Raw genomic sequence first — 14,260 nt, forward strand, 5'->3', positions numbered from 1 at the left:
TCTTTGGAGCGGGAGACAGGGAGGATACGAGCGGTGGTGGTGTCCAGTTCTGAGCCCATCATCACGGTGGAAGTACAGCTGTTAGTACCCGGAGTCGAAGCAGAAGGGTCACTAACTTTCACACTCCCCAGTCCTCTCCGCCTGAGCAAGTTAAAGCACATGTTTTTCACCGAATTGCAATTCCCCGACTTTGGGACAAAGATAACCAGCCATGAAGAGCACGTTCTTCGTTTGGAAATATTGAACTATGCTATTCAAGCCGCAGGTCCGAAATTAATCGTAGATGCTTAAAGACTTTTGTAAATAAGCAAGAAAAAGAAGATTACCTAGCGCCTAGGAAGCAGAGAATCTTAGGGACCTTCCTATAAGTTGATGGAGAAGGGCTAGGGTTGTCTGTGTTAAAAGCTTTTAAAAGACTTTGCAAAGGAGTTGCCAGCTTCCAGTCGTGGGGTTTTAAAGACTGAAGGAGCAAAAGAGACTGTAAAGGAAAGAGAAAGAAAGAACTTTTGCGTAGGAGCAAGAAAAATCCTACTGTCTGACGAAATGGACGCCGGCACCCCGAATCGTAGAGCCAAATGTATAAAAGGCACATTAATAGTAGGAGTGATACTTCTAATAGCTTTAGTCGTCACAGTTTCATATGTAGTGGGACATGAGAGGGAGGCAAGGGTATCAGATGAGAAGTCCGTAGTGACACCAAAACCCACTGTTGCTGGTGAGAAAGGAGAAAACATACAGGAGAAGGCGTTATTAGCAGCAGAAGCCCGTAGGTTACATATGGATGAGTCCCAAGGCGACTTTAGGTCAAATGCTTATGCTAAACTTTTGTATGAATATGTGGATGCCATGGAGGTTAAGGACTGTTATGTCTGCATGCAGTTGCCGGCGTCTGTAGATGAAGGCATTAGATACCATCACCTCCCGCTGACATATGGCATTACATGTAGCTTATTGCTTAGTATATTTTATGGGAGAGATAGTTTTGAATACTATTTCTCCAATTATGATTCAGTGTTACCAGAAGTCCCAAATTACAAACAAATGAACAAATGGGACTACTGGAAGAGTGAAGACAGATTGGCCAAGTTCTTCATTCCTTGGATTACCTTAGATACTTCACATGCCCGTAGAAATAATCTGACATGCAAGGTGTCAGAGGTCGAGAAGAAGTTTATAGGGCAGGTGGATGATAGATACAGAAGGCAAAAGATTTTGAAAAAATCAGGACAATGGAAAACAGATTGGACCGAAGAAGGGAAGGCACACAAGAGAAAGGGTAGTAGTGGTCCAATAGCTTTGGATAAAACGCAGAGAGGAAAGTTATGTCTTCACAGAGCCAAAACGTATTATGAAAATGTATACGTAGGAGAAGTCAGTTGTGAACATGCTTTCAATTTAGAATATTATACAAAAGATTTCTTGAAAGGAATGCAAGTGATTCCAAATGTATATTTTGTGTGTGGAAGAAATGCTTACGTGAGACTGCCTGACAACTGGTATGGCTCATGTTATTTGGCAATTATCTTCCCCAAAATATACCATGCCCAAGACTTAGAGATCATCGAGGGCAAGGCTCCAGCAAGGGGGAGAAGAGACCTGGGAGATGCAGAAATGGTTGGAGATGTATTTGGAGCCGTATTTCCTCTTTTAGGACTGATCCTCAATGATGTCAAAATTAGACGACTGGCAACAGTCGTAGACAGATTGTCTGCTAGCACTGCTAGGTCCTTAATGTTGGTGGAAGGAGAGATGCAATCGATAAGGGCCATGGTGCTTCAGAACCGTCTTGCCCTAGACGTCCTGTTAGCAAAAGAGGGCGGAGTCTGTAAGGCTTTGAAGGTCCAGGAATGTTGTACTTACATTCCAGACAATTCAAAGCCCCTGGAGAAAGTTATCATGAACATAACAAATATCCACAAAGAGATCGAAGACCTGAGTAGAGAAAACGTTTGGGAAAAAGTGGGTCATGGAATGGGTGACGTTGGAGGTTGGTTTGCCAACTTGGGAAAGAGCTTTGTGTGGTATGTGCTGAAACCTATCATCATAATATTGATCTGTGTGATCATGTTGTGGGGATTGGTGAGGGCATACAAATGGTATAGATCAAAGAGATTGGAGAGAGCCCGGAGAGAACAGCTACAGAGACTAGCTGCAATACAAGACAATCAGTATAGGAGCCTGAGGGCTCTAGAAACACAGAAGCGAGGGACATTAGCAATTAGTTCAGTTTAAATGTTGATGATGACCCTAGAGGTCATCAAAGGGGGGAACTGAGAGAGCGCAAACTGAACGAATTGTAGTAGTGCATCACACTTACACGTAGTACGCACAATCATGAAGAGAAATGCCATGAGTGCCGAGAATATTCATCTATAGTTGAAATGTGTGGTTAATCTAGAGATATTATATAGAAGTGGAACTAATGCAGAGATGTGTGAAAATGTATAACCTTATTAGACGTGATTAATCCAGATCCATGTCGTGTAGCTGCTAAAATGTAAGGATGACATGCTACAAGCACAGAACGAAGTAGGCCTCAGGGCCAGAGCTGAAGGGGTTGGGAATGGTATTCATTTGCACGACGTGGATTGCACTAAAATGATATTTAGTCTGTTTTCGATAGGTTTATATTTTATAGATGTGCTTACTTAATCATAAAGTAGAGTATTAACATGGAGAATAATCATTAAGAGAAATGTTGTAGGCCTGAAATGTTTAGCCATGCTTGATTTACACGTATTAGTATGAGCCAAGTGCGCCGAGACGGAATGTTGCAAACTTCTGTTAGAAGTTTATGAGAATTGGGATCCTGGCTGCAGATGTCTGTCTGCAAGTGAGAAGGGGGATCCAATTATACATAGAATGAATAGAAGGTTGTTCAGGGAAATGAACCAGACATGGAGGAGGGTTTAGGAATGTTTGAGGGGTATCAGCGGGCCGGAGAAGAGTCTGAGAAGCAAGGTCAACTCTAACGCGCGAGGCCCCAATGAGGATCATCATGGAAAAAGCCAGAAGCAACATCACGTGAGGGGCGTCTCTCGAGGGGCGTCTCAAATGAGATTGTGTTTTTGTATTAGGGACAGCACCCCTGGGTGGAGTTAGAGCAGATGCCTGAGGACCCTTTAGAGAGCGGATGGGTAGGCAGAGAGGGGTCATGACTGGTGATCATAGGTTTTCATCTAGATACTAAGAGTGGGTGATCTCCCCAGGGAGTCATTCACCGCTGACACCTTTTGGTAGGTTGAGATTCTGTTAAGTAGGGATACCATCTAGAACAGGGTAGGGACAGCCTAACCTGACCCTTTTATTCCGGCTGTAAATGATTGAGAGATCACAATACGTGTCTATGCTTGCAGCTCTTTTAATTTTGGAGCTAGTCCTGGTAGTTTTCTTTGCTCGTCTGAGGGTTTTCAGAGAGCACATGTATGTAATCGTACCCATGTATTTGGTGAATATCATGCTGAGATGCTTGTATTTGCAACTTACCCTAACCTTATAATAAACCTTTGAAAGCTAGAAGTAGTTTGTGGTTCTTCCGAGCGGAGTCCATTATTGATTGAACTAACCTGGTAAGAAAGGCACTTTCTTCCCTCAATGACAGGCAATAAAGGTTCAGTCGACCAGAACGGGGGTTAGATCAAGGGTGACAAGATAGCGATCTAAATCCCGCCCCCGCACCAGGATCTCACAGGTAAGTGATGTGGCGAGAAAGACAGATAAGTGGTCATAGAGTTTTTTTTGCTAATCTTGTAATGAATGCTATCAGAAGTTTTGGCAGTGGAGAGGGGGCCATGGACAGAACTTTACCTTACAGAGTTTTGAGAACAGGGACATTTCCCCTACTAGCTGGGTCTGGTGGCTGAGTTGACTAATGCATCCACTGTAGGGGCTTGTGTTTGACCTCTTAGCCACATGTTCAAATCCGCTTGGGCTCACTCAACCCTTTATCCTTCTGAGGTAAATAAAATGAGTACCATTGAATTGTATAACAATAAACATCTTTTATTCAGCACCAAAATACCTTTCTGAGTGCACATGCGCTTTACAAACACACACGTTATGTTATGTTACTAGCAGATGAGCGACAAGTATAGATTTTGACTGAAATAAGAGTAGGCTGTTGAATCCCTAACCTTGATCAGGGTGCTCGAGGAAACCTTTCATACAGGAAAATCACGTAATATTTGTTAAGAAACAGACTGTATGAATATCCAGGTTCGACTCGCGTCATCCAACTTAAGAAAAGTCAACAGAGGTTGACATTGCTGAGCCGCACCGCCTACGAAGCATTAGCCTGGCTGATACAGAGGCAGTTTGTGATAAATGTGATATCACGCCTTCGCTTATCAGGAACGTTTGCTTTGGTTTGAGGTGTGGCCACCTCATTGTAATACGTGAAATGTGAACACAATGATGAAGTATTGCAGTTTGAGCCTGACTGAGTCAGAGATCAGAAGACAGAATCACTGCTCTAACTCGATCGAAGTAGTCGCACAAGGAGGAACTTTCTACCAGCAATTTTTGTGAGAAAGGTGGATTCACCAAGGAGCCTTCATCATTGACTACCTGTGGTCAAGGACTCACAAAGGGGATAACCTTCAGTGTGGCCCAGGTGGAACAAGCAGAATAGACTTCTTTGAAAACTGTGTATCTACAAGGACAAACAAATGGAATAACCTTCTGCACAGACTACGTATGGCCAAGGTCTTCGTCACATACCGCATACATAAGCAGAGTGTGCCCAAGGACTGACACCCTGGGGAGCCTTCTGCACAGACTACAAGACCAAAGAGTAACAGAAAGAGGAGACCTCTGCATAGACAAAGTGTGACTGCAGAGAGATACAAAAACACTAGCCTTGTGTATCAAAATCAACTACGTTTCAGCCACGACTGCCTACGAAAGGGTCTTCTGCATGGACAAGGGAGTATCCAGGGACTGACATATATTGGAGCATTTGGCATAGAACAAGAGGAACCAAAAACTTAAAGACCAGATTTCCACACTTCCAGACCACAAATAAAGGGGATTTCTGCATGAATATACCTTCCTCGCCCTTAGACTGAAAGACAGTCCAACATAGTTAGTTTCCCAACAGACGTTAAAGGGACAAGGCAGACTGACAAAGAAGGTACATTTAAAAGGACTTGGTCATAGAATTGGGGTTTTTTGTGAAGTTGGTAAAAATCTGCAAAAGCATCCCTCTTCTGTCCACCTTTTGCACATCATGTGGATCCCGGCACGTGGCGACTGAAGATGAAGCTCAAAGCCTGTGTGATCCAGGGCCTCCTGGGGCTCCTCTTGATCCTAGACGTGATCTGCGGTGAGTTTTTTAATTTTGGGGATATTGCCTTTTTCGGTTTTATAATCCCATCTCTACTGCCCTGAAATAATATGTCTCCCATACCTGTGTTCTACCTAATGATAGTGAGAAAAAGCAGAAGTAATGCAGGGAGGAAGGGATAAAAAAAAACTAAAATCTAAAATCGGTTAAACATTTGTCAAACTGACCATGGTCTTTAAATGTGAAGAAATTAATCTACAAAATGATGGCGGGAGGTAAAAACAGAAATAGAATGTTAACAGTACACTTAAATCCCTTTTTAGGCCAATGCATCGATATATCAGTAGAAGACGGTTTAATTTGAGTTTTGAAGGGATCTTCAGGCAAAAAGAAAAACAACCTTGCTTTTTTTAACCATTGCAGTGTCACCAGCAATGATAAGAAGGATTCTTCCACGTACCATTATTTGATAATGTTTATTCGGGTTTTGTCATTATTGTGACTGTTGTGGCATCATTCATTGGGTTACTTTTTACAAGGAAACTGGGGAAAAACATAATCGGAGTGAAAGGCAATGCTAACGCTTACACGCTCCATGGTGCATATATATATATAACCTATGTGACCACCCCAGAGTGACGCAGGGTCTTTCTCGCAAGACTGTTCTGCTACTAAATCAGAAAAAAGTACTGTAAAGCAACCAGATATGCTTCATGATATGTGTCTGTGACAGACCAGCTACAGTAACTAGACCCAGCTCTTGGTCACTGACACACCAGCCTATTCATTTATTAATGGCCCGGCTACAATAATGGCCTGAAGCTCGACTTGACATTTATAATTTGCATCTGATCATCTTACTGGTCGTGTGTGAGCTGCTGGACCAAAACGACCTAATGAATTCACAAAAAAAGTAGCATTAAATATGATGAAATAATTAACCCTGGGTGAAGCACTACGCTACGCTCGCAGAGTTTGCGAAGTTTGCGCAACTTTGCACTACGCGAGCTGCACGTAGCACAGTGTGAACACGCGCAGTGCAGCGTAGCGTAGTGCAGTGCTCATTTTTTGCTTGTTCGCGGTCCTGAACGTCATGTTCGCGACCGCGAGCTAGCAAAATGACATCCCGGCGAGATTCTCAACGCGGGAAGGTAAGGTTTCTCATTGTGAGTGGTTGCGCATGCTCGCAACCGCTCTCAATGAGAAACTACCAGTTCGCGTTGAGAAAGCTGCAGCTCGAGTAATAATCTACTCGAGCAGCAGAAAACTACAGCTCGCACTGTGCAAGATGCCGTTTTCAATGATTGCACAGTGCCGGATGCTTGTCCGCACTGTGCAATCATTGAAAACGCATCTTGCACAGTGCGAACATGCTACTACGCAGCTCGCGTAGTGCTATGTGAAGTTCGCGTAGTGCGAAGTGCACTTCGCGTAGCTTCGCGTAGCGTTACTTCGCAAACTACGCCCACCCTTAGAAATAATAACAATACTGTTGAACACCACTGAGACACATTTATGAGCTTTAGAAACACATAAATGGTACAACAGCGTAATATGGTAATTATATTGGCTTATGGCTGTAATCAATATAAAATACGTGCTTTAGCCTTCATTTTTACTAAACTCTATATATGGGGGTTTTATTTGGTGCCCAACTAGCCAAGGCTAAGTAAGCCCATAGGGGCAGAAACCCAGATTACAATGCAAGTGGTTTTCACAAAGAGGAAGAGTTGAGGGGTACCGGAGTCAGTAGAGAGAAGAAAGGGTGCACAACACTGGTACTTCAGGTCTGGAAAAATAATTCAATAAAAAGTGCAATATGTCTTTCGAATGCAGTGTATAGCAGCTATGTTTGATAGAAAGAAGCAAGGATGCACTTGCAACTGTAGTGAAAAGCAAGCAAGTCTAATCTCACTTAATTGACTATTTAAACAAAAGATACATCATTTTGGAAATTTAAGCAAGGAGAGATGGTAAAAATAAAAATGAAATACTGGCTGATTGGCAAACTGTATTTTGTAGTACTTAAATTAGTTATACAGTAGTGCAACTCACATACTGCAAAATGACATTCATAAAGCTACGGATGGAGGCCTTCTCCTTCGCCTCTCCGATAGGTTTTATTTGGAGATCTCCGCCACAATAGCAGTAGGAGCCGGTGGATTAGTCCTGTTCTCTGGTGTACTTAAAAACATGGATTCTAATACTGCATTTGTTTCAGGCAGCCATAATGGAAGAATGCGCACCTGCTTCTTGGGAAGGAAGTATGGCAATATCTAGGAAAAGTCAACCCTGATTGAAGGAGTCCACCAGTGTTTCTATTGGCTTATTACCCAGTGACGTATTGCAGAAAGGCTACTTTTAGGTTTAGCCTGTGAAACAGCTTCAGAAGTCTGCCTGACTATTGTTCATTCCACACAATGTATGCATAATACACAATATGTATATCGGCTTTTGGTCAGTGGCTTCATCAACTGGTTTGTTAAATTGCATTTCATATTCTGCTTTTGCCCATCGCAGCATGCAGAATGGGGCAATGGGACCACCCAATTTACCCATTGGCTATTTTCACTTTGAGTGACTGCATAAGTCCTGTGCACATTGTTCATTTCTGCCTTAATATGGTCCTTTTCTCTTCAGTGGCAAGGCTTGTTCAAAAGGATGCATTTGTTTTTTTAACTTCGCTTAAATAACTGCTACTTATTTTATCTGCAATTCGGGTGCCCAGTTAGATGATGAGCTATTTTATACATCCGTTATAAAGTTTCTGCTATAAAGTGACAAAGTAACATTATAGGTGCATGCAGCTTGAGTGTTTGGGGGGTCTTTTTCCATCACAAATAATAATATTATGTGTGGGACAACTGAAGGGCGTATTTGTTAAAATCCAATCAGTGAATGTTTTTTTTTACCTTCATGGTGGGCATGTTAAGGTGGCAAGAGATTTATTTTATTTCTGTGGCATCTGCTTGCAATCATTTAAAAAATATATGTATTAACCAGCACAAGCTTGCCAAGACCAGATATTATGGCTTTGCCAGTGCTTGTTTCATGCTGTTGCGTTAGATCAACCCCTCCCCTGCTGATGACGGAACCGCTCCGTCATCAGCTGCGGTGGCGCTGTGCTGATGACAGAGCGGTTCCGTCATGGCCCACCCGACGCTCCTGCGCGGCGCGAATTCCGCGCCTGCGCTGAGTGTTCTATTGAGCGGGCGGGGCATAAGCACAGCGCAACCGACGCTGGTGACGGAACGGTTCCGTCACCAGCATGCGCCCGCCGCATTTCCGCCCCGCCCCCTTAGCACTGCGGCGGAATAGCCGCCGCAGTGAAGGAGTTAAAGACTGGACAAGGAAATGGGGAATATTTACTACCACTTTCTGTGGACACTCATGTGGCTCAGAACATGTTTCTCTTTAGGTACCATTAAAAAGTTCAATGCAGCGCAAAACTGCAGCACGCCACGTATAAAAGGTACACATCGCTTGCAAAGCCTAGGCCAAAATGCGCTTCCACAAGCTCAAAGTGGCCATAGGCTGTCTGTATCCACTGTGGACCAATGTTTTATTATCCACTTTAGATTTCCTAAACTTATCAGAAAAATCAATCTGCAAGAATAGAATCCAATGGGTATTGACGCAGCAACCATAACACAATGCTGCGTTCCAGCTCAAGGGTAGAACATTTGTTAAAAGGAGAGATGTCAAAAGGACTCCCAGGTGCATTCTGGGGTAATAAAATGTGTTCTATTACAAATGTATTCTACAATCTTTAAGAAAAACGGATTTAAGGCCAGTAAATTTTGTTTTCCTCTCGGCTACACCTTTTAGCTGTCTGCTGGCAGACCTTTTGTTTCCATTACAGAATATACAGAGTGGCTTTTGGGTCAGCCCCTTGTTCTTGAATGGATGGTTTTGTTATCTATCTCACATGCCTGCTTGTGATTGGATGGCTTTCATCCCTATCTTTTGTTTGTCCTGCCTAGCAGCATTCCATTCTCACAGTGTTCATATTGGATGATTTGCATTCTTCCACTACTGACCTGAGGGGTCCCTTTTTCATTTAGGTTTATTTATTTCCACTGCCATGGCAGTGGAATTAAACATGGATGAATTAAACAAGGCTGTGATCAACTCTTTTATTAAACACACATTTAGTACTGAATAGCAAAGGACAAATTTGAGTTTCCTACTACAGTACAGTCAAATGGACATAAGAAATAAACAGTTTTACTGCCTCACAGAATGCAGGCAAGAATTACTTTACCCAAAGAAACAACTCTACAAATAGTCATGAGAGCTCTTCAGTGCGATTTTACATTCTGCACAAACTTGACCGGTTACGTCCTGGTTTGGTGAAATAACTTTTGTTATAACAAAAGCAAAACCACCATAACATACAGCATATATGCGGATGCACAGAGTATAAAATGCTGTTCCTTGCCATTTTTCAAGAAGGGGAGAGACATCATGCCCCACCTGAAGCGTCTCCTATTTTGAGTCCTGATACAGTCCTACAGCCAGCAATGTAATAAATAATACATTATAATAGATAATATGTATGCATATGTGGGGGTAGGTAGTCATAGTTAGGTCTGCATTTCAATAAGAAAAAACATTGTTTGTTTTCCTAATAACTTTGGCTCTGTTTGACAAATCTTCACAACACTTTCAAGAAAAAAGTCTCATGCACCTCAGCTCCCTCCTTGAAAGTTTCAGGGTGATCCGTCAAGAGGAGGTCCAGAAACGGTGTCCCAATATGCAATTTCCCCATTAAATTTTCAATAGGAAAATTGACCAGCGATACCACAGAAACTGCTAAAGGGATTTACACCAAATTTGGCAGAAAGCTAGTTTTTGGTCCAGAAGTGTGCCTTTTTATGTGGTGAAAATCCGTTCAGCAGTTTTTGAGCAGTCAGCACTCCAAAAATGTATAAATGTCATGCTTCAGAGGATTCACGCATGGGAGAGATCTCAAGCTGAGGTCTAATTGCCACCCAGCTCATCAATAATGATGTGCCGACAGCCATATTAGGATTCGGAACTCAGTCCTGAGTCCTAGAAAAATGGTAAATAACAAGTTTAAGGAAGCAGGTCAGGAATACCTAAACCCCTAGGCCTGGTAGTAGGGCCCCACAGGGAGCCCGCCTTCGGCCAAACATTTTTTTAAAAAGGTTTGCTGCAAACTCACAGAGGTTCCATGAATCCACTGCAAAATTATTTTTAAAAAATGTGGGCTTCCATGTTATTGAAAAAAATAACCTTTGGGTGGGATACGGCTCATGGGGGTGGCGGACAAACACATTTAGGGCCAAGGGTGTTGCCACCCTTCCCAAGCCTCTTGGAGGCCCCGGGATCCCCTTTCCCTGGAGCCAACAATAGGATAAAGGGTAAGGGGGCATGCAGAACCTTCCCTAAGCCTAAAAAGGCTTTAGGGGCCCCATCCCCCAGGGCCATACATAAAATAAAGGGAAGAGTGGGTGCGCAGCTCCTCCCCGAACCTCAGTAGGCTCAGGGATCCCATACCCAGTGGTTCTATAATGTACAGTGTTCCTGGGGAGCTCACCTCTGTGACATTGTACTTCCTTGTCTGCCGGCACACCCTACCCACACTATCCTGGGCAGAAAAACTCAACTTCGCTCCCGCCCAGCCAAAGCTGAAGGTGGTAACTCTCTCCAGCACCTAGTATGGCGTTTGCTGGGGACCAGGCTGGGGCCACGGGGGCTTGGGGGCACCACCTGAGGGCCCTCAAGAGTGCCAGCAGTTTGGGTGCCCTGTGGGGGCACTGGGGGACCCACTTACTTTTAAAAAAAGGTCCCACAAGAGGAGCTGGCTAGGAAATCAAGGGCCCTGGGGCCCCAGTGGTCTCTAACCGAAATTGGTGCTCTGGGTGTCCAGGCTGGGCACCAGGGCACCCATTTAATAAAAATATGGTTTCTCCTGCCAGCACACACAATGTGTGCCAGCTGAGGCCGCAGGGGTCCAGGGGTTTCCTCACGGCCCCCATCTATAATAAAACATGTAGGCTTCCCGGATGAGCACTAGGACACCCATAAAAATATTTTAAAAAGAAAAATAAAATGAGTGGGTGGAGCCTCTCAATTATTATTCACTGCGCCATGACGTAGCTCTGCATGATGCCATGCGAGGGCTAATTACAATGTTTTTTAGCTTGATAGTGTCCCTACAAGGAGCAGGTTCACCACCAAGCATTTTTTTCAATGTTGTTGGGGTGGGGGCTGGAAGAGTGTGGTAGCCCCCCAACTACATAAAAATAAACAGTAAATATCCTAGGTCATTAATTCCATAGCTTGAGGAGAACTGACCATATGTTGTAAAGCACTCCTAGCAGAAGCTCTATGCTCTTTAACAGGAGTGCAGAGGCCCCTTGTGGTTATTTTTATAATTGCATTTTGTAGGCTAAATGTTATAAGAAAGACTCATAGACATGTTGGTTTTATTTTAAAATAAAATGTGCCTGAGTCTTTACTATAGCATTTTTCAGCCTACAGAATGCAATATTAGAAACTATATCAAAAAAAGTCACAGCCATTTTTTTAATTAAAACTTACTTAAACATTTTACAATAATCACAATTATGAAACATTGCTTTGTGTGAATTACTGAAATATACATTAGATTAACAATATTGGTTATTTTTTGAGAAAGAAGACAGGTCTGCTTTATATATATTGATATGTTCACCACTTGAGAAAGCCAATTGGCTTACTTTTTACATGTCAATGTTGCAACGCTTCGACAAAGTCAATAAGTCTGCCTGAGTGTGGCTAGGACCTGCAAGACCAACCGCAAGCTATGCAGCCAGAAGGCATTTGTTCTATGGGGTTGGCTGCTTGTAAGGCGATGAATGCATGGCCTAGCAGCAGGCGAATCCCTGCAGCCAACCCCATTCCATGCACAGCTGCTTGCCTGTGAGGGGCTCTATGTAGGGCTCGGCGACCAACCCCATGCCACGTAAGGCCAAAAGCCTGCGCCGCAGGGGTTATTGTTATTTTTGATTTGTAGCGCGCTCAATCACCTACAGGCCTCTAAGCGCTCGGGAATCGATGGTAAACAACAACTTTGACAGTACAGAGGGCATCCACCAGCCTAGGTGGCTCACAGGGCTCTCCTGAATAACAGCGTTTTCAGCCCCTTTCTGAAACGTAGGAGGTTTCCTTCCTTACGTAGTGGCTCAGGTAGTGTGTTCCATAAATGCGGAACCAGCACCGAAAAGGCTCTTCCGCCCTTGGTGGCAAGTTTGTACCGAGGGCAGACTAATAGCTGAGAGTCTGAGGATCTAAGAACTCTCTTTGGGCTGTACATTGCCAGGCGATCTTTGATGTAAGCGGGTGCCATGCCATAGATGGCTTTATGGGCGATGCACAGGTTTTTAAATTCCATTCGCTCCTTAATAGGGAGCCAGTGGAGGCTTTGTAGCAGGGGGGATGCTTTAGTGTGTCTTGGCTGTCTGAAGATAAGACGGGCGGCATCATTCATCACCACCTGTAGCCTATTTGTCAAGGTTTTTGGTAGGCCAAGGTAGAGGGCATTTCCATAATCTATGCGTGAAATCACAGTAGCTGCGACGATGGAACGTAGCATAGATTGGGAAATGATAGGCACCAATTTCCGTAGCTGTCGGATAATATTAGAACAGCTGCCCACAACTGAGGAGATTTGGCTGACCATAGAGAGGTCACAATCCAATTTAATCCCCAGGCTCTTCACGTTCAAACTGGGTTTTGGGGCTGGACCTAACTCTGCGGGCCAGTAGAGGTCACACCATGGTGAGGTGGCAGATGAAATAACCAGAACCTCAGTCTTATCTGGATTGATTTGTAGGAGGTTTCCTGTCATCCACTGGACCGTGTGTCTCAAGATATTCTGAGTGTGGAGTTGGGCGGTGTTTGTATTGTCAACACTCAGCAGCAGCTGCGTGTCGTCTGCGTAGTTATATACTGTGCAGCCCATAGTCGCCAGGGAGGCAATCAGAGGCTGCAGATATAGGTTAAACAGCAGTGGGGATAGGGCCGAGCCCTGAGGTACCCCACATTCTATTTCTCCCACTGCGGAGATTTCTTCTCCGAGTTGTATTCTTTGTGTCCTTCCTGACAGAAAGGACTGCAACCACTCGAAAGCCCGGCCTTTGATGCCAAATTCACTCAGCCTTTCCAGTAGCAGCGCATGGCTGACGGCCACCCAATGCAATTACCCCACATATTACAACACTCTTGGCATCTTCTATGATATAATTGATAATATCACTGCAACATTTGCAATGACACCATTGTTGACAAAATTGTGCATGGCGGGGACTACCTTTAACAGGGAGATCAAAATCATAAAGGTAATGCTGTATTGTGCTTTTTTTAATGTCACACATTTCTTTGGGCCTGGCAGCAGCATCCATCTTAGGCAGTGATTAAGGGTGACCAAATTTTGATAGGAGCAATATTTCCAGGTGGAATTCTGCCACCTGCAATTTCAAGTGTCTCGGGGCCCGGAAGTTTTGAGTCCTCAAACTTCAGTCCTGATAATTCCAGGTCTGGGGACCCCAGACCCGTATTTTTTGCTACAGGGGCTTATAAACAGCAGGACAGGCCAGCCTCAACCAACCCATGCAGCAGCACAGGCGAAGAGGCAATGCTTTTCCCAGACAGATGAAAGCAGTGGACTTGAGGGGGCAAAGTACATGCACAGGGCCCCCGACGCTCCGGAGCCAGTTCAGAGCTCTCATGCCAGGGAGCTGCCAGTGCCAGAGGGGGCCCCCAGGAGCTCGGGGCACCCGCACCACAGGGGTGGTGGGGACTTTTGTTACGCCACTGGACTAAAGCCTACCAGGCTCGCCTGGTCCTCAAACTTGCAATGGGCCTGACTGAAAATATGAGCATTTTTCTATTCAGAATCGATTTATACTTCCTGGTAAAGAACTTGGGGGCATATTAGTAAGGGCTTCATCGCTGCTTTAGCGACAC

General features: G+C 44.2%; 1 protein-coding gene across 1 annotated transcript in view; it reads left to right on the forward strand.

Moving 5' to 3' along the window:
* Positions 1 to 4,415: 4,415 nt before the first annotated feature.
* LOC147678030 (uncharacterized) overlaps positions 4,416 to 14,260 on the forward strand; it is a 185,029-nt gene continuing 175,184 nt past the window's right edge. The window contains exon 1 of the mRNA XM_086945604.1: positions 4,416 to 5,323. Coding sequence (XP_086801730.1) covers positions 5,257 to 5,323 — 67 coding nt within the window. The 5' untranslated portion in view covers positions 4,416 to 5,256. The remainder of the gene's footprint in view (positions 5,324 to 14,260) is intronic.

This window comes from Lissotriton vulgaris, chromosome 12, assembly GCF_964263255.1.
Source record: "Lissotriton vulgaris chromosome 12, aLisVul1.2, whole genome shotgun sequence".
Lineage (NCBI taxonomy): Eukaryota > Metazoa > Chordata > Amphibia > Caudata > Salamandridae > Lissotriton > Lissotriton vulgaris.